The sequence below is a fragment of the Aplidium turbinatum genome, chromosome 2, assembly GCF_918807975.1.
Source record: "Aplidium turbinatum chromosome 2, kaAplTurb1.1, whole genome shotgun sequence".
In the NCBI taxonomy this organism is placed as follows: domain Eukaryota; kingdom Metazoa; phylum Chordata; class Ascidiacea; order Aplousobranchia; family Polyclinidae; genus Aplidium; species Aplidium turbinatum.
Window position 1 is genome coordinate 24,733,744 of NC_137473.1, and position 20,888 is coordinate 24,754,631.

The following is a 20,888-nucleotide window of genomic DNA, read 5'->3' on the forward strand; positions in this document are numbered from 1 at the left end:
GAACTGTTGATTGGTGAAGCAAGTTCAGGGACAATTAAGATCCCCATTGAAATTTGAGAATGTGAGCAATAAACAAATTTCGCTAAAACAAGTTCTTTAGTGATTGCTGTAACATGAGTCCGCAAAAGTTTGGTCTATTGCAAAGATAGTCCGTGAATTAAAAAGGTTGGGAAACACTGATTTAGAACTTGTTATTCACATAGCCTATGTTTGTTGATCGTCCTATTCAAAATATTACACATTTGTGAAACTCTTAAATAACTTAAGCCAAGTTTTACCTTAAGCTTTTATCACAATTTACAGCTAAAATATGCTCAGAATGCAGCAATTCAAATGTAATTTTTCTGAGGGAGACCCCCCCCGCTGTTGTATTCGCCTTCGGTGGACACGCAGCTGGTTTTCGCCCGTCTGCAGCACCCCATTTCTAGGACTCACCAGCCGCCACTGGTGGGGTGATCCGAAAATCATGTCTGGATGTCTACATGTTATATGTAGCCTATAAGTGTATTGCTGAAAACAAATCTTCAAACCATTAGAACGCATAACTCAAAAAGTTGCAACCGAAAAACGCCTGACCAACAGAACTTACTGCTTAGTGAACTGAATTAAATCATGACTCGTAAGTCGTAACAAATTAAACTGACCCCACAACTAAACTGATACCACAACTGCAAACAAAGTGTGGTGAACTGACTAAAAGATGCCACGACTCCATGACTGAAAAAAAATCATAGGCTACGTTAATGAAATTCAACCTTAGACGCGTTGGTTTAAGAGAAAACCCAGTGTTGTTCCAAATACAAACGCACTGTGGCATGCAGCAGATGCACAACGTTAATAAGACGTAAAACTACGTGTGTAGCCTATGTATCAAACTACCGATTGCAAGAATGCGCTCAAACTATGAGTTAGCGCTACAAATTCTTAAGAAGCACATAACGTAATAGGTTAATAGCCTACCAGGAATACCCTATCAAGGCTTTGTCAGTCCGATGATAAAGATTCAAAACCAACCAACCTAGTTCTGTGCTATTTCGTTTAAAGTTAACCTATCTACATTTGTGGTTGGAGAAACGTTTTTTAAAAGTCATTTCGCAACAACCAATATGATTTAGGACCTTTTGGATGCTTTCAATGGTGGCTTTGTAAGTAGGCTAACGGGCTTTTGAAAGTAGGCTATTGCCCATTAAAGGGCAATCGGATTTCACTCTGCAAGTGTAACCAGGCTGAGATGATTCATTTTTCGTCTGCAATATTTAATTATTGTGGGTGGATATGATACTTGCAATATTAGGAGTAGCCTAGCCTACAACTAGCCTATAGCTCAGCTATATAGTAAACCTATTACGATTGAATATCTTATGCAATCTATGATGGGACGAAAAGTGGATGGAAATGAGTCTGAAAAATTTCTTACTAATGTTGCTATCAACCTATAAGCCGAAAAGAAGAATAAAACCATAACATTTTCCGACACCTGTTTCTAGATATCTGCGAGTTATTAGCAGGATTGTAGCAAACTTTCTCTGTAAAACCACTTTTCAAAAAGGCATGATCATAAACAGATGCGGTTTCATCAAATTTATTCTGGCCAAATGATGTGGCGGACAATCGTTTTTTAATCATTGTCGGGATTTGTTTCTTAATGTTAGGGGGGTGATTAGACTGGGCATGGATATAAATTGGATCACTGTTGGGTTTCCGGTAAGGCCAGAATTTACCACATAGCCAGAGGTGGGCACCCGCTACTTTTAAAGTAGCCCGCTACCCGCTACCGCTACTTGGGCCAAAGTAGCGCGCGCTACCACTACCCGCTACCAATTTACAAAAGTAGCGCGCTACCCGCTACCGCTACTCGGGCCAAAATAGCGCGCGCTACCGCTACTTCTTCCGCTACTTTTGTCTAAAATGACACTACGAAACACTCAAGTCCCTATAGTGACGCAAAAATGACCTTGAAAACGAATGATCATTCGTTTACGCTGTCATTTTAACGTCGTTATAGAAAACACATTCTAAGGGAAATTTATTGTTACGCATCTTTCTACAACACGAGCATTTCAAAATGAGAGTCACTAAGTCCTGCCCGCTTCACAATTAAGCACATCTTTTCCAACAGAGAAAAGTCTCTTCACCGCAGCACTGGAAGGAATGGGGGTGTTGTATTTAATGAACAGATGTTTTAACTCGGTATTCGAAAAGCTCAAGGACTGGTTCTTGTCCGAAAAAAAAGACGTCCACAATTGTTGCTTCCTGTGCACCGACGTTTCACAGGATGGCGCAAACACTCCAAAAAATACATCCTCGGAGTCATGACTGGTGGTGTCACTCTTTTCGGTATCAACTTGGCTTGATGTCTCCCGCAACAGTCGAATTACATCTGTCTTGACTTTTTCTCGCAGTGCGTCAGCATCATCCGTGGAAACGTAGTGCAGAAATTGTAGCCACGACGTCTTGAAGGAGGGATGAAGACATGATGCCATAACGCATTTCATGTTGTTGAAGCACTTGTTGAATCGTTTCTTCACCCCTTCAAGGACTTTCACTTTCAACTCTTCACAGGTCATAAAATCACTGATTTCGGTCAACTTCTTCCCGCAAATTGTGATGGTAGGAAGCAAGACTCCGTAATATGCCCTGGACTCGCCCTGGAGAATGTCTAAAGCCTGGCAGATAGGCTTTTTCAAACGGAGATATTCGCCGCAGAAGTTGACGCCAGCTAGAAAAGACCGAAACTTTGCAACTAAGCCGATTATATAGCTGCTTGACCACGCCAGCATTGCAAAAAAAACAAGCATTTTTTTCAAGTTAAATTAAAAAGTAGCGGGTAGCGGAAGTGCAACTGAAAAAAAGTAGCGCCTCTCCCGCTACTTTGGAATACAAATAGCGCCGCTACTGCAGCCGCTATTCCAACTAAAAAGTAGCGCCGCTACCGCTACTTTTACCAAAAAAGTAGTGCCGCTAGTAGCGTACTGCCCACCTCTGCACATAGCCTAATAGGTTTAAAGTTTAAGTCACATAAAGAACATCAGTTTCAATTAGACCAGTTTCAACAATAATACTTAAGCCATGTTGTTTGAATGATCGAATAACATTTTTTTCGCAAACGACTACCTTTTGGGCAAGATGTTGTGTCCTTACATTTCACCTTTTTCTAATTAAATACCTCATGTTTGTTTTAGTCACTAGATGACCTCGTTCAACAAGCGACTTTCTTTTTTGTAAGGCATATTCCAAGTCAAGACGCGTGTCTGTGGTAAGAAATAATGTTTTGTTATTTTTGAATTGGTATTTAAGACTAAACGTTATATTTTTGACAACAACAAAAATATTTTCTAATTCTACAAAAGCGGTTTCTAGTAAATTACAGTAGTTTGTTGTTTTGTTTAGAAACTACGATAATTGCTTTTGTCAATCCTCATAGGGTAACACACTTGTCAATAAAATTAATAATTGCCTGACCCCTATTTAGTCTACGTTGCTTTTACTGGAAACAAAGTTGGTGACATATAAGTAGTAAATTAGTAGCGTAGCCAGGAATTTAGAAAGGGGGGTGTTATGACCACCCAGTGGCGGGGGGCCTCCCCCAGAAAATTTTAAAAAATTACTTTTAATTTGGTGCATTCTAATAGCATTTTCAACAAAAATGTGGGTACAAATATTCCTGTGAAATGGTGCTGTCCGGTGGCATAGCAAAAAGATAAGATCATGTTTTCTTCGGCATTTTTCGGAAATAAAGCTAAGTCTCTATGTTTTCCTGTTGCTAATCGGGGTTGGTTGATTTAAATCAAATGATTTAAATCAAGCAATAAAAATCAAAAAAATCAATTAAAAAAATCAAATGATTTTTTATTTGCTAAAATAAAAATAAATACATCAACAAACGTTTCTCTGCTTCTCTGTAATACAAAAGTTATATTTAAATACTTAAGGCTATAGGCTATGCATGTTTTGAAAGGCAACTTAGTTTACTTGGCAGTTCACAAACAGTGTTGTTCACTAAACATAGTTTTTGAGCGAGTTTTTTCCACTTTTGGTCTGGTTCAATCAGAAGATCGAAATCGATTGGGCACTGCAAAAGCTGTCAAGGTTGTATTTATGTACAAACTTCTCAATGCAAAATAAACTGCAATTTTGTGTTATCTGAACTTTTATTGTTTTGGTATGGTACGTCGGTAACATAATTATATTACACAGTTAAACTTTCTTTGCAAAAAGTCTGGTTGTAGGCTATGCATCAGTTGAGCAAAAAAGCAAAGTAATGTGTGCTCAAACGTAAGGAAAGATCTTAGTGTAGTGAGATGACAGTCTGAGACGTACCTCAATCTCGATATGCACATTATGATTTAGTATAAAGCAACATATCACACCTACTTAAAAATATGTGCAATAGACAGGCTAGCCTACAATATGATAATAAAAATGATTAAACACTTGCAAAGCAAAGCCTTTCAATCAATCAAGGGGTTAAAAATAATTCTGCTATCTTACTAAAATGATCTCTTCCCCCAAGTAGACTCGACGCTTTTTTATACAAAAAAAATCAAAAAAATCTGATTTAAATCAAAAAAATCTGATTTAAATCAAAAAAATCCGATTTTTTTGATTTTTTTAAAAAAATCATGATTTTTTCCAACCCTGTTGCTAATTCCTAGCTGAGATGTTTGGTATTGGCAAAACTCGCTCTTTTAATGCAATTTTGTTTAAAATTAGGCAATTTTTTTTAGACTGAAGACATCATTCTCAATATCGTGACGTCACACGAGTGCCAAAGGGGGGGATTGTAACCCTCAACCCCCCCCCCCCCCCTTGGCTACGCCACTGTACTAAATTATGTACGAGACCGGACCTATGGTACTTGTTGACTTTTGATGCTGTAAAAGAGATGGTGACGATTTCGTCCCTTGCCCATGTCGCCCCCTTATACATCGGGACGTGCAATCATTTAAGCCACAAAAAAAAACTTCATATGCGGCAGGCCGTTGCAGTTTAGCTTGAGCGTCAATGCGCATGTCGTTCCCAGTGAATGATTATGAATAGGCAGCGGCTACGATATTTGACTGACTCCGGTCTTTTAATGTAAAACACTATTTGACCGGCATGACGTATTGTTTTTTCTTTTTCTCTTTCAAAGCAAAAGGCGAGAGAAGAAAAAAGGACCAATATAACTTCTAAATTCAATTGTTTTAGCCTATTCAACTAAGTCAGTGGCGCGTGCGATCTTTCACGGACTGGTATCCCCAAGTGGGGTGCAACCTAGTTCGTACCCTGAACAGTTCGTACCCTCAATTCGTACCCTGAAAAGATCAAGAGAAAAAATTAAAAAAAGCCGAAGTCGCTGATCGCAGTTTAATAGCACAAAGCCGAAGTTGCTGATCGGAGTTTCCGCAAACAACTCGAGGGTTAGCGGAAACTGCGGAAAAGTATTTGCGGAAACTGCGATCAGCGATGGTTAGGGTTAAAGAGCATACGGTAGATTACTTGATGGTTGGAGTTAGGGTAAGCGGAAACTGCGGAAAAATGTTTGTGGAAACTGCGATCAGTGAGGGTTAGGGTTAGAGCATAGGTTAGTCTATGGTTAGAGTTAGCGGAAAGTGCAGAAAAATGTTTGCGGAAACTGCGATCAGCGACGGTTAGGTTTAGCGGAAACTGCGATCAGCGACTTTGGCTTTGTGCTATCTTTCGATCTTTTCAGGGGAAAATTTAAAAATGTTTGCAGAAACTGCGATCAGCGACTTCCGCTTTTTTTAATTTTTTATCTCGATCTTTTCAGGGTACGAACTGTTCAGGATACGAACTAGGTGCATCCCCCCAAGGGTATGAGTTCGATACGGGTGCAACCTAGTTCGTACCCTGAACAGTTCGTACCCTCAGTTTGTACCCTGAAAAGATCGAGGAAAAAAACCAAAGTTGCTGTTCGGAGTTTCCGCAAACAAACAAACTGAAAAAATCAATAGCAGGCCTCGAAATTCCGGCGGACATGACCTCCGGAATGACCATGAATGTCTGCCGAAGCTGACTCATTGGTTGTCATAAATTACCGCCGCAAAATTCTTGACAAAAATAGAGCTAATGCAGCAAAAATATATACATTTTAAATTTGAATTGTTACAATTGTTTGATTAACGTGAACAAATACGGAGCTGAAACAATAATAGTACAGGCAATTGCTTTAAAGATCACATTAGAGTGGCGTGGTTAACAAGCTGATTGCAAAAGTAGCCATTTTTACATCATTTCAAAGCCAAGTTGCAATGTTGCCTTGAAATAAAGTTGTCTGAACTTTTCGGCAGGATATGATGTATTCTAATTTTAACAATGAGGATTATTGCGTTACATTGATCGTTTGTTAAAAAGAAACATCACAGAGAAGCAATTCTCAGCTGGGTTCAGCACGTGCTCAGGCAAATGTGGCGACCTTATTCACGCTGATGCTAATAGACATAGAATTTCTGCACAGAAGGGAGGGTGTTAGACTTTTACTTAGAAATTTACTACCCCGCGCCCGCAGTAATCGGTTGGCACAACGATTCTATAACGCGAAAACCACGAAATAAGTGATCGTAGTTGCTTTTGTAATAAGGAAATTTGGATTGTTGTTTTCAATTGTGTTTATTGGGTCATTACACGACTGTCATTAACGCACTGATTTATTTGCAAGCAATCTGCTCCAGTATACTTCAGGGTCGGTTAATTAATTAAGCCATCAACCATTGCAGAATTATTCTGTTGTAGAAAATTTTCTACAAACACGACTACACAATACTGTAGTGTGATTTTGTGCAAAATCTACATGCAAAAAATATGTCCGGTTGAGATATCAAATGTCCACTGAAAGGGCCAGTCCGGTAGGACATGCTTGACCGCCAGAAAAAAGTACAAATTTCGAGGCCGGAATAGAAAAAAATAGAATAAAGTCGATGATTGCAGTTTCCGTTTTTCAGCAGTTTCCACAAACATTTCAAAATTTCCGGTAATGATCCTAAGAGTTTGCTAAAGTTGCTGATCGCAGTTTCCTCAAACACTTTAAAAGGGTTAGAGTTTAGGTTAAAGTGCCCCTGACAGGTGGATCCAAGTATAGTAACTTTTTAAAGCATTTCCTAGCGCAGAGTTATACTTAGCGAATGTTTTTAATCTTAACCTCGTAGCTCGACTGGTTAGGGCGTAATTTACATCAAATGACCGCTCCGCAGCGCCACCACAGGCGAAACTCCATATTTCACTGCTCTGGGACGACTTTGGTGGTATGACGTCATCCTAAGCGGGCGTCCTTAGCGACTGCTGAAACAAACGCTTCCTAGATGTAATTGCTGGATCACAGTTTAGTCGGAGTTGGTACAAGCGGTTGCTTTTTCCAAAGATCTATTGTTTTTTGCAGTTTAATAAAACTGTACTGGATACGTTACTACAAAACCTAAACTATACTTCAAGTGAAAAATGAAGAAATCGTACGAATCATCATTCATATTTAATTCATCATCACGATTCAAAAATAAATAAAAGTTCTCTCTTTCTCATAATGTGCCTTCCGTTGGCCATTGAAATCCGGTGTAACGGCCATCTGGATCTGGAAAACTGTTGCGGATTCGCCAAACAATGCATGACGGCAGCACAATCCGATTGTTGCTTCCCAAAACATCACCTTGCAGAATCCACTCCAACACATGCCTGTAGGCAACTAACCGATACTGCCTGTGAAGGAAATAATATCACTTCTTTTAGTGTGCATTCTTTAGCGTATTTTTAACCTAGTGTAGCTTCCTTAGGGAACGTTCAAATATTACGTAACGCCATTGAGGGGGGGGGGGGGGGTATGCAAAGCGTTACGTTAGCGTCACATCGGGGGGGAGGGGTTCAAGCAAAACGTTACGTAACGCTTTCGACTACGGAATGGTAGTTTTTTGTGCTGAATTCGTATTGAAAAAGCGTTACATGGGGGAGGGGGGGGTTGAAAAAAACGTTGCGTTGGCGTTACATGGGAGAGGGGGGGTCAAAAATTCGGAAAAAAAGCGTTACGTAATATTTGAACGTTCCCTTACTCGTTGGATAGGTCTCCGTTTTCTCCTTTCGGTTTATTGTGTTTTCTCCAGTTCTTCCTGCTCCTCATAAAAAAAGTCCTCAGAACTGCAGGATGTAAATGTGCCTCAAAATCGGTCGAATTTGTAATACAACTAGATGCGTCCTTCTTTAAAAGTTCTTTCGTTTGTGGCACTTCATGGCAACATGCACATTCATTGGGCTGGGGCATCGACTGGCACTTGTGGCAAACGCACCACCTAGAGTTTCCAGCACGCCAATCATTGCTTGGAAGATCCAAATCGGGCTGGTGGTGACTCTGCAAACAAAACTATCAGTTATTTGAACATGTCACAGTGGCATAGATTTTTAAAATGTTTGATAGGATATGGTATCTACCTGCATGGTATTACGTAGCAAGATTTCTTCTTCTGAATACTCCGGCTCAAAAAGGTAAGGAGCAGGTTCACCAAAATCTTCATAACTGACGTCTGTATCGGAGTCAGAGTTCATTTTTATAAACTAAGTATACCGTACCTACAAATGATCCTAAAAATATAGGGTTATCACAACAGAATGTGAAAATTGCAGAGAGCATGTTTCGATTCCAGTGTTTTTGTATAGCATTCGAAAGAAGTGACTGCTGTACTGCAGTCAACATGCTCTCTGCAATTGTCGAGTTTTGTACCACTAAACATTAACAAGGTGGGAAGGTTGTCATACAACAAGAAGCCACAACAAGCCAAAACTAATATCGTACAAAAAATTACAAAACTGAAAAAGGCCAACAATTAACATGTCTGCAATAAAATCAAGAACACATATACAAATAACCAAGGTAGCAATTGATTCGTAAATAGGCTAGCGACAAAGCAGCGTCCATGTCTGAAGTATAATGCGAAAGATGTAAGGACGCTCTCTATGATTTCTTTTTACTTCAGTTATTCATTTTCATCCTCCAGGTTGGTAAGGCGAACTGTATCGCCGGTGTCATTGTTTTCGGTTGTTGATTTTACGACTAGTGTTATTGTAATTTCAAACTACCCATCACTCCTAATGGATCACTCGGTAGAGGCAATTATCGTAGTTTCTTGCCCAAGCAAACAAGCGAGACTGGCAGGATACGAATTCACAAGGTCACGACTACGAGTTGGAAACGCTATCAATGTGCCACGCTAGCCGACGAAGTTTTATGAAAGGTATTAAATCTGGCCATGCTTTGCACAAGGGCGTCTTCAGTCGGCCTTTCAAATTCTGAAGACAATGGCTGGGGTTCAATTGAGCTCATCTGGCTTCTGTAAGAATGCAATTCCTCGGTGGTTGAGTTTGCCACACAATGCATGATGGTTTTGACGTAATCTAAAAAAATAAATAAAACCACACTTTAGGTTTGTGCCGATTGAAATGATGAAACCAACCTCTATAGCATTTTCATTATCAAAACTTAATTGAAAACTAAAATTTAATTAAGTGGAACACCATCATTCCGTGCCAGGTGTAGCCTATTTCTTTGCAGATCTGACAAATAATTATTTTTCCTCACCATACGTTGGCTTAGCTACAACTGGCCGCAGAGAATGCTCCTTTTGCTTGTGTTTGTGACGAGGAAAAGTTATTTTAAACTTTGCCTCCCCGTTCTCGTCACTCAACCAACGACGCTCGCTATTCTCGTTGAAGTGGAGAGCAGCTAAATATTGCCTGAAAGGGGAAAAAACGAACAGCTAATGTATTTCAGCACACACGCTACGGCAGAAAATGAGTACAAGCAAGAAAACTAAAATTACAGCTCATAGGATCTGTTTGCTCAATGCTCACCGACACAACATCCCTTTGTATGAATATGACTGAGACTTAGGAGCAAAATGCAGAAGCAGACTGTGGAAAGCCTCTAAATTGCTGGTTTGATAAAGCGTACTCATCATTTGGACGTCCTTTATCAACAGGTTATTGGTTATGACTCCCCCCACAGCTTTAATGGTTTCCGAACCTGAAATGCAAACAAAACTTATATCGATATGAAGCAATGCAGCAAGAGGGTACAGTTTGTGATTTCATCATTATTATTATTTATTTTTAAAGCAGACACAAGGAGGTCCATAACAAGTGGCACATGAGGCTAATCATTACGTCACAACGTTTTATTGAAATGAGAACATGCATATGGCTTGTCGCTATTGCCATTAAACTGCCAGTCAATGATTAAATCGTATCATCAAAACTTGCATACGTACCCGTTATCCACTTTTTTCTAACAATATCTGACTGTTCTAAAGGTGGGTGAACACATGAAGGGAACAACTCGCCATGGCCGTCATGAATATTTTGGATATGATGGAGAACCGACAACCACTTTGCTGATATAATAGCCTTTGGCTGTTCGTGAGATGATGAGGCAGACCAGTATAGATGGTTAACGATACTCTTTATCCATGGTTGTATTTCCACGGTAGCCTTCTTTTGGCTCAGAACTTTTAGCTTCTTTTTTACACCTGGAAGTATTTTGAAAAATGTATGACATAGATGTGCAGCAAACCTACTCCAAACACTGAAAGCAGTTTCACGTGAAAGGTTTGATATCGAACAGAAGAAAAGCAGGTAATGCCAGTAATGTAATACCAACCCTTTGCGATATGCCACACATCAAATAAATGCTCGACTCCAGGCATATCATTTGCTACGAATTTTCGAATTTGTACATGGCGATCTGTGATGATCTGCTTGATACGCAAACCGCTTTCCTGCACTTCCTGCACACATCGCTTCAGTCCAGCTAATTCCATCGCATGACTCCCACCAGTTTCATTGCTCTGATAAACATAATCAACTTCAGCCGGAGAGCGGTAACGCACAATTCAACGTTTTCCACATATCAGTGGTGTATGGGGGGATCGTCAATTCCCCACTTTTTATGGCAGGGGATCGTGACCGTCACTTGTTCCAACCTTTTCTACGGGGTTTCAGTACCATGGCTATATGGTATTGTATAATAGAGAAAAAGCACGTTTTTCAGTTTTAGATACAAATTAGAAGTAACAATACAGCACTTACAATATATCTATGTAAAAAGTTTCAAAATATCCAACGTATACCTGAACCAACGAGATGGAAAAAATCTTGTTATATTGCAGCTCCATACAGGTATAAGTACCATATTTTGCACAATGACCAGGAGAGTCAGCACGACCATCACCACCGACAACTAAACTATTGTCCACACCCTTATTCTTGAAAAACTCCAAAAGTCTTTTCTGCTCAGCACACCATACGCTGTGCACAATAGGCTGAACATAATTTGCTTGGTAACGATAATGTGAACGCTCTTTCACAAATGGTATGTTTAGCAATTGCATGAAGCGTTCCATTTTTGCAAATGCGATTCCCACACAAACAGTCAAACATGATGCAAGCCAGTTCAATTTTGATATTTTTCCCTCAGCGTGAGTGTTCTGCCATGTGTAGATATAACCGCAGTGGCAGAATTGCGTTACTTCAATCGCTGCACCTCCAGGAACACCAGGCGAAATGGTCGGTTTGGTGGGTTTGAAGCATCGCTTGCAGGTGGAGAAAAGTGCAAATAGCTTGCTCTTGCAAACAATGTATTTTTCTTCCTCCACAATGTCTTCATTGACATCTTCACTGCATAAGTATAAATCGAAATATTCTTATAAAATTCAAAGAGATGTTCCATTGAAACCATTGCAAACACGTTACATTTTGTCTTGAATTACACAACATTTATCCAAACAATTCCCAAAACTGCACTTTTTAGTGAAAATGTACTAAGTTTACCTCTCCGTTGTGATGTCACATGGGTGCCACGATGAGTCATAATTATCAGGGACAGTTACATCATGAACGCTGAATTCAGCACAAGCATTTTGTTTGACTGGTGTTGAACATTTGTTTGGAATTGCCTTAATTGGGCTCCAAATGGGAGTTATGCTACTACCTTCCTGGCATATATCCATTGGTTCAGGCAATGTCTGTACACCTTTATGAAAAGTAAATGTATAATTAACATTTGCAAAAATGTAATAACATTGTGTAAAAATCGAAATAACACAGGCCAGCTTAGCTGAAGCAATTGTCACTTTTGGGCATACAAACACGACAAATATAAAAGATTATGGGTTTATATACCTGTTTCACGAGTGTTTGGTAGCACGAATTTAGGGTTAGTCTGGCACGATTTAGTTGCAGAAGTCAAACCATATTGAACTTCGACCATGACAAGCGGCTTGCATTGTTTACTGGCCAAAGTAGCAGTTTCATCAACATCCAAATCACCTTCAATCTGGTATACAAATTATATAAGTATGTATCACATTAAGACAGATCATGGTGAGGCTCCGTATATGTAATTTCATAGCTCAAAGGGGACTTTTTGTGTTGTGTAACTCTTACCAAAAGCTACAAAACAATATTACAATTACATAATTTACTGGTTATCTAAAGCATGTTATCCTCTGGTTGCAAAAATGAGTGAAAACAAATGAATACATCACAAAAAATGTACTTTTATACAGTAACAGCAAAAGCCATGAATACATTCTAAGCAGTAAGTGATACTGAAAAAATATAGTACAAACCACATCCATTGCAGCTGCACATTCATTGCCAGATAGACTTTTTTGACCAGTTATATCTTCATGTGATTGCATTTGTAGATGTGTACCAATTTGAGCATTTACCGGTAATGGCTGCAAAAGGTAACTTTTCAACTCTTGCCAAAAGCTTCAAAACGAATTGAAAAACAAATAATTTTCTGGTTATCTAAAACATGTTATTCTCTGGTTGGAGTGAAAAACAGATGAATTCATTATAAAAAAAAATTACTTTTATACAGCAACAGCATACAAAGCAAAAGCCATGAATACATTCTAAGCAGTAAGTGATACTGAAAAAATATAGTATGATACAAACCACATCCATTGCAGCTGCACATTCATTGCCAGATAGACTTTTTTGACCAGTTATATCTTCATGTGATTGCATTTGTAGATGTGTACCAATTTGAGCATTTACCGGTAATGGCTGCAAAAGGTAACGTTTCAACTCTTGCCAAAAGCTTCAAAACGAATTGGAAAACAAATAATTTTCTGGTTATCTAAAACATGTTATTCTCTGGTTGGAGTGAAAAACAGATGAATTCATTATAAAAAAAAATTATTTTTATACAGCAACAGCATACAAAGCAAAAGCCATGAATACATTCTAAGCAGTAAGTGATACTGAAAAAATATAGCACAAACCACATCCATTGCAGCTGCACATTCATTGCCAGATAGACTTTTTTGGCCAGTTATATCTTCAAGTGGATGTACATCAATTTGAGCTTTTAATGACTGCAAAAGATAACTTTTGAATTCTTGCCAAAAGCTACAAAACTAAATTACAAATAAATAATTTTCTGGTTATCTAAAGGGATGCATCCAAATTTGTACCCTGAAAAGATCAAGAGAAAAAATTAAAAAAAGCCAAAGTTGCTGATCGGAGTTTCCACAAACAAACATAAACTCTTAGGAACATTGCCGGAAATTTTTAAATGTTTGCAGAAACTGCGATCAGCGACTTCGGCTTCTATTTTTTCTCTCGATCTTTTCAGGGTACGAATTAGGTTGCACCCATCTAAAGCATGATATCCCATTGTTGCAAAAATGAGTGAAAAACATATCACATATATGCACATATAACTGCAGACAGTGGCACACCGTCATTAGTGCAGTAGGTATACTGACATGACCATGAAGGTATATACCTCCGTGAGATGATTTTCCATTAATTTTAAAGAGCCACAGAAATGGTACTTTCACCAACCTTGCCAAAGTGCTGAAACTGCAAGCAGTGAGCATTGTGCAATGCAATTTATCAGTACCAGTATTAACAAAATCTTAGTTATGCAGTTACGTACCGTACATAGCAGAGTCTATACATGTAAAAGCCTACTTTACCTGTGCAAGGGTACGTTTTTGTAAACGTTGTTGTTTAGAAGTGCTGGAATCATCAACAGCAACTGGTTGCATCTTTGCTTTTATAGATGGTATGGCAGATTTCTTCAAAATGTAAAGTTTGCTCAAGCCCATTTTTACTTTAATGGTGTTAACAAAATCATCTTCAGTGAAGTGAAGAGAACATATACGACTAGTTTTGTATGGCCCATCCCACTTTCGAACACTTGAAGAAAACTTTGACCATTTTCTTCTCAGCACCTTGTTTTGTGGGAAAGCGTGAAAAGAGAGCACACTGTCTTTGTCACTGACACTGTCACATAAACAGCAACTTGTAGGCATTGCCTAAACCATAAATTAAAGGTACTGTTTATGAGATAATGTTGTTACACTGCAATATAGCCAGACTAGGACAAATAAAAAAGTATCAATATTTCAGCACTATGAAACTGCAATTTCAATTGAATTGAGATGCTGTTTGATAAAAATCAACTCAACCTATTTGATCGAAACCTGGTAGTAATAATAAGTTCACTTTTTCATTTCGGTAATTCTTAATTTGTACATGCTTTAGACCAACAGAGCCCCCACACATTCACGTTTTGCAGTAGCCGCACTATATCTCACCATGTTATCACAGAGAAAGAATGCATCCTTCCCGCTTACGGTGACGTCACAGCGATGTTGCCATTTTTATTTTCGCAATCGAATGAGTGTCAGATTCGCCGATGTCAACGAAACTTTGCAAGCGTGTAACTTAGTAGCCTGTTGATATTTTTTACAATTTTTTGATCAGGGAAGTTTGTTACTGTCACCTTTTTGGTATCTTAGGTAAATCTCGCAATTTTTTTTACCTGTCAGAGGCACTTTAAGTAAAGATTGAGAGGAAAAATTAAAAAAAGCCGAAGTTGCTTATCGGAGTTTCCGCAAACAAACAAACTAAAAAGATCAAGAGAAAAAAATAGAACAAAGCCTAAGTCGCTGATCCCAGTTTTCGTTTTTCCGCAGTTTCTGCAAATATTTAAAAATTTCTGGTAATGATCCTAAGAGTTTGCTGAAGTCGCTGATCGCAGTTTCCGCAAACATTTTAAAAGGGTTAGGGTTGAGATCGGAGTTTCCGCAAAAATTTTAAAATTTCCCGTAATGATCCTGTGAGTTTTTGTTTGCGGAAACTGCGATTAGCGAATTCGGCTTTGTATTATTTTTTCTCTTGATTTTTTCAGTGGAAAAATTTTAAAATGTTTGCGGAAATTCTCAAATTCCAGCAGATTAAACTTTAGGAAGTGGCTATTTTTCCACAATCAAGTGTTGCCAGAGTTAGGATTAAAGTTAGGAAGGATTAAGGTAAGGGTTAGAGTTAGGAATAAAATTAGGGTTTTGATCTTTGCCCAGGAATATTTTTTTTCCAAAATACAAGTTTTTGTTTTATATGGCTCAACTTTTCTTAAATTAGGGCAGAATTTCTTATCTAGGCAACACTATTGAGGCTATTATTACACTATATAGTGTAAATATAGCCACAGCCAAAACTTTATTACTTATATTTGAAAAGACATAAAAAAGCTACTCGAATTAAAAATTGACCACAAACATGCAGCAACCTCATGATTAAGTTCACTTTGGATCAAAATTTAGTTAAAAAAAAGGTGCTGTGGGGCAGTGTTAAGCGCAATAACTCATTTTTCAGTTAAGCGATAACGATAAACAATAAATCAAAAAATATTAAGCGATAACGATAAAATTATTGCCGATAATGTCCGATAACGATATATTTTTTTTCTTGATTAGCGCTGCCCCATCTTATGCAGCACGAACTGTTTTCATCAACATGACAAAAAGTTAAACATAATATAGGCTACTGTAAAACTTTATTTATGCATAACTTACAAAACTTTTTGTAAGTTATGCATGAATAGAATCGTAACAGCGGCAGTGGGTATCGAATCTTTAACCTCTTGATCCAGAATCAAACCACTGAGGTAACCGCCGTGCTTATAATTATACCTTCAGATACCAGTTGGATGCTTTTATCAATTGAGTTACACTGCCGTTTACGTGCAGTAGGCAAAATAATTAAATCAAATGAACATACCATAAAAAATTCCAAACTTTGTATTTTGCTTTCTGCTTCAAGGGCTGTTTACAGCAAAGTCAGCAATAATTGAAAAAATTCCAAAAAGCGCAAAATCAAACGGAATTTATATCGGAAAAACAATATCGAATTTTTCAATGTTAAAATTAGCCATTTAATGCCAAAAACACTCTGATAAACTCCCTGAGCTTCCATCCTCGGATTCCACTGAGTGAATTTGCAGCGCTTCCCCAGTTCTCTGGCTGAATTTTAAATGATTTTTTATTCAAATTCACTAGGCTATTGTTTGTTACGTTTTTTGTCTCTGTGGCCTCTCCTTATAAACCGATTTCTTATTATGTTGATTAGTTATTGGTTAACTTTGATTTGCAAAATTACCATTCAGCATTCATAATATTGTTGCCCTACGAAAACTTATGGCATGTATTATGTGACCAGCATTTTTATGACTTGTTCATTAGGTTAACATTTTGGTGCTCTCTCACTTTGGGCAGGTGCCCCCCTCCCTACTTTTTTTCGGTCTGGCGAGAGCACTGAACTATAGGCCTACTGTATTGTTCTTGCATCTTTTCTTGATAGTCATACAATACATAGCCTATCTACTTCATGCTTACTGCATGGCTAATTTTCTTTAACTTTAAACAGGAACAAATTTTAACTTGCTACGCCCCTAATCTAAGCCTATGCAATAAAATTCCACTCTCCAGAGTCTTGATCTTGAAAAGTGCGGTAAAATGTACAATGCTGTAATCAGAGTTGCGCTTACATTTTACTTGTAAAATTTACTCACGATTGCAGCAAAGCAACAACAGAATTGTTGCATGCATTTCATTGCATGCAATTTGCAACTCTAAAAATTATTGTGTTGTCAAGGCCGTCGATGCAGGGGGGCGTGCCCCCTCCCCTGAAAACGACCTGTGCACTAGGGTGGATCAAAAAATCCAAAATTTTTATTTTTCTAAGCTAGTATGTCAAAAAGGTGCGAAATACCCATAATAACATACATGCAAATTTTTTTTGGGTTTTGACAATTTTTTGATCGCCCCCCGCAAGGTTTTAATTTCCCTAATATCGGGTTGGAGAAAGTCTCCCGCAAAATTGGTCAAAAGCATAAATACTGTGTGACTCACTTATGCGCTTTATGATGTCATAATAAGCGACTTGTGTTTAAACAGATAGGCTACAATTGATCGTTTTATCACCATTGCTAAAATACTTGGTTGGGTATCTCAACAATTAGCTGATGTAGCATTTGATTCTTCAAAATAATTCTAGGTTTAAAAGAAGCTTTATAGTACAGTTATTGGAATTTGCTTGCACTGCAGGTTCCACAAAGTTTAATAAAAGTTATATGCACTTCTTACAGATTAAAAAGCAGTTCACTTAGACTAGTACGGGTAACTCTTCTGGGCGATGGTCTAGTTTTATTATTACTTGGTACTCCCTTCATCAATCTTCACCAGTCAGCGTACCAGTTTGACTGCACTGGTGAATGTAGCATTGATCTGGCGATGCGAAACCCAGGATGCCTGAATCACTCACACTCACGATGGATGACTAGGCCTACAGCTAATTAATAGAACCCTTAGATTATATGTCAGCGATAACAATCCGTATGGGAAACGGCAAGCATTGGTTATGTTCATTATCCGTGTTAATGCTCCAATGTGGTTCACAATAAAATCACACTCATCTTGCAAAGATGGAGGTAGACACATTCACCAAATGATAACCACATTACGATATCTTAGTCAGAAGCACAAGAAAATTATCGACCCAGTTATGCACCGCAACTCATACTTTGCTCATCCGGAAAATATAATTTTGGCTATGATAACTTACCATCGACCACAGCGGCGCAACTAGAAAAAATCAAAGGGGGTCGGCAACGAGAGAGAAAACTAACAATTATTTGTAGAAGTGGATATATCACAGTTAGATTGTTAGAATATTAGCCTAGTGTAAATTGACAGCGCAATAATCCAATTCTGTGACATACGAAGCGGCCTTTTTCGCTGTCTGCGCTTGCTACTCACTCTCAAAAAAAGTTTCCTGCACTTTCGAAAGTAGGCAGCAAATTGTTGCTCTCCAGGCCCACATTTTAAAAAGTAGATCATAAAATTGGTTTAAGAATGTGTGAAGTTGCGACCATACGAAGATTACAAATCAGACTAGCCTAAAGCCAGCTGCAGTTTCGTTTTGAGGGTTAATAAGGTTGCATCCTAAGTAAGGATGCCCAAAGTAGAACTTCGAATCCATCCAGAATCGAATCTAAAAACTGATTTTTATCGGTAATTGGATTCGGAAATAATGCGGAGAGAGGAAAAAAAATTATAAAAAAATATAATTTTTTTTTAAAATGCTCCGCCGTCCGCAAAACGCCTGCAAGTCACGTGCGTCGTGCATGCCAATCCGTTTGTAGGCGTCAGTCCTACAGATTCTATGAGAAGGTACCTACGCTCACTTCAAATGCTCTCTTCGACCCTTCTCCACAATGAACTAACGATTGCTGCCTTTTCGTTGACGTAACACTCCGCAAGTTTCGCAAGCAGTATATTGGTTGTCATAAGCGCAGAAGCATCAGTTTCAAAGAGTGAGATTAGATAGAGAGAAAAAGAGAGATTTAAAAACATTGATTGCGATACCCTTATTCAAATAGAAACACAATGAGGTTAATTTTGTAAACATTAAATAAGAAGTAATACAATCATTATTCAGAACTTTCACCTGCTCTACGTAGAACCTAACTTCGTAAAACTATGAAATATAAAGTACCATAAATTATGTTAACTTCAAACTTTAATAATGCAATAACTTCATGCATCTATTCTGATTACCACTTTCTGATTTTCAAGGCAAAGTGACAAGTATATATATCGTTGCAGTTACAAAGGAAATTCATACATTGTGTTTAAAGTCTATTCCCAAGGGAAGAAGTTTACCGCAACAACAAATTGTGACGTCAGAAGTCTGGCTTCTGCACTTGCTGTTCCAAGATAGGAGAAATAGGTTACAATAGGAATGAAGGATAGTAGACATTACGTAATGGGCGATTTTGCACTTACATTTACAAAGCACAGAAGTCTGGACATCTGCAGGAGATTTGCCTCACACCAGGCAAGATGCCATCCTTTGAAAGATTTAACAATGATGGATTTATGTAGCCAGTGCAGGATGACGATAACAAATTAAGATTTCCTTTCTGTTACATAACTTAGAACAGGTGATTGATACAGGAGAAAATAATCGCACAAGCACACAGTACAAGAATACAATAAATTGATGTCTACATTTCTTCCCCCAAATAACTGGTATTAGCAAGGACAGTTATTTCAAATACATATAACCATAGTGTCTCCTCAGGTTGCCAAATCAAATCACATAAACTCAACAATAGATTACTGTAAGATTACATTGATTCAACGTAAACGGCTTTATTTCTAATTCGGGAAGAACTCATGAGTTTTTAAGGCATTGAAACACAGCAAGCGAGCTTAAAAGCATGTAGGTTACATAGGTTATAACAAGCGCACAATTAAGATAATTAAAGCACAAACAACTTTAACTTCAATACAAGCATTCGCAAAATTCAATCGGCACCTTCAATCAAGCATACTTTACGAATATCTCGTAAAATCGAGGAAGTGGCAGTTTCAATTTTTACTCTCCTTACCATGCCGTCAGTGTCAGGGTATACCTCTTTCACAATACCCTTGGGCCAGACACTTCTTTTAGTAGTTTCACCCATTACCAACACCAAGTCCCCAACAGCTAAGTTTTTCTTTGGGGTAAGCCACTTCTGCCGTTGCTGTAGAAGTGGGATGTAACGTTTAATCCATTGTGACCAAAATTGGTCGGCTAGCCATTGCACCAGCTTCCACGATTTACGGTATCCCTCAGCGCGAACAAATTCACCAGGAGGTAAATCGGTTGAAATTTGACCAGTTAGAAGCATTTTAGGTTTAAGTGGAAGTGGATTCGATGCATCGTCAGTTGTCGGCGTAATCGGTCTATTGTTTAAAATCTGTTCAACTTCAGTTACAAATGTCAATAGTGACTCATCATCAAGTAGGCGATCACCAACTAGAGCATACAAGACTTTCCGAACAGACCTGATGATGCGTTCCCAAACCCCTCCCTGATGGCTAGCAGCTGGGGGGTTGAAATGCCAAGTTACGTTTTGCTGAAGCATATTCTGATGCAGAGCCGTTTTGTTCCATTTGTTGAGTGCTTCTCGGAGCTCTCGCTCGGCCCCAACAAAATTTGTACCATTGTCACTGAATAGTTCAGAAGGCTTCCCCCGTCGACTAACAAATCTTCGAAAGGCTTGAATAAAGGAGCTAGTGTCTAAGGCATGAGGTTGAATACTGTAGGGTGTGAACCCTGGCGGCTTAAAACAACGAGAGATGAAGGCTTCTTGTAATTTTGGGAGAGCATGCATCCAAGTCTCCCATTGTTCTTGAAAATGATCTGGGATAGTATCGTCCCATCCGAGGTCTTGATTGCACAAGCTTTGTAGAAGACACTTCATGGGCAACGTGAATGGTTGAATCAAGCCAAGAGGATCATACACTTGACTGATCATTGACAATATGCCACGCCTTGTAGCCGGCCGTGACTCCACGTTGACTTGAATCTGGAGTGTGTCTTGATCTGTGTTCCAAACAATGCCCAGAGTCTTTGTGACAGCAAGTTTATCAAAGGTAAGATTAGCAACACCAGTGACAACCCTATCACACTCTGGAACAGAAAGTAATACCGAGCGGCAGTTACTGTGGAATTTCGTTAAGTGAAAACCACCACTAGATAACAATAACCCTAATTGGTTCATT

At 38.5% G+C, this 20,888-nt stretch overlaps 3 protein-coding genes and 1 long non-coding RNA gene across 5 annotated transcripts in view; 1 reads left to right on the forward strand and 3 right to left on the reverse strand.

Moving 5' to 3' along the window:
- The first annotated feature begins 3,096 nt into the window (after nt 1–3,096).
- LOC145765157 (small ribosomal subunit protein eS21-like) overlaps nt 3,097–20,888 on the forward strand; it is a 53,332-nt gene continuing 35,540 nt past the window's right edge. Inside the window, exon 1 of one of the 2 annotated variants that reach the window (XM_082576934.1) lies at nt 3,097–3,256. The gene's annotated coding sequence lies outside the window, so the exon portion shown is untranslated. The remainder of the gene's footprint in view (nt 3,257–20,888) is intronic. The other variant, XM_082576933.1, reaches the window with a different exon arrangement.
- LOC145765156 (P2X purinoceptor 7-like) lies at nt 7,317–8,583 on the reverse strand. The gene is made up of 3 exons (XM_082576931.1): nt 8,416–8,583; nt 8,040–8,335; nt 7,317–7,692 (listed from the first exon to the last, which is right to left on the reverse strand). The coding sequence occupies exons 1-3, from the start codon at nt 8,527–8,529 to the stop codon at nt 7,515–7,517; spliced, it is 588 nt and encodes a 195-aa protein (XP_082433057.1). The 5' UTR covers nt 8,530–8,583; the 3' UTR covers nt 7,317–7,514.
- Nucleotides 9,179–11,984, reverse strand: LOC145765656 (uncharacterized). Its single transcript, XM_082577480.1, has 7 exons — nt 11,806–11,984; nt 11,106–11,652; nt 10,637–10,823; nt 10,248–10,505; nt 9,832–10,003; nt 9,560–9,714; nt 9,179–9,375 (listed from the first exon to the last, which is right to left on the reverse strand). The coding sequence occupies exons 1-7, from the start codon at nt 11,982–11,984 to the stop codon at nt 9,179–9,181; spliced, it is 1,695 nt and encodes a 564-aa protein (XP_082433606.1).
- LOC145764570 (uncharacterized) lies at nt 12,617–13,362 on the reverse strand. The gene is made up of 3 exons (XR_014288491.1): nt 13,269–13,362; nt 12,940–13,050; nt 12,617–12,716 (listed from the first exon to the last, which is right to left on the reverse strand). It is a non-coding gene; the product is annotated as an uncharacterized LOC145764570 (long non-coding RNA).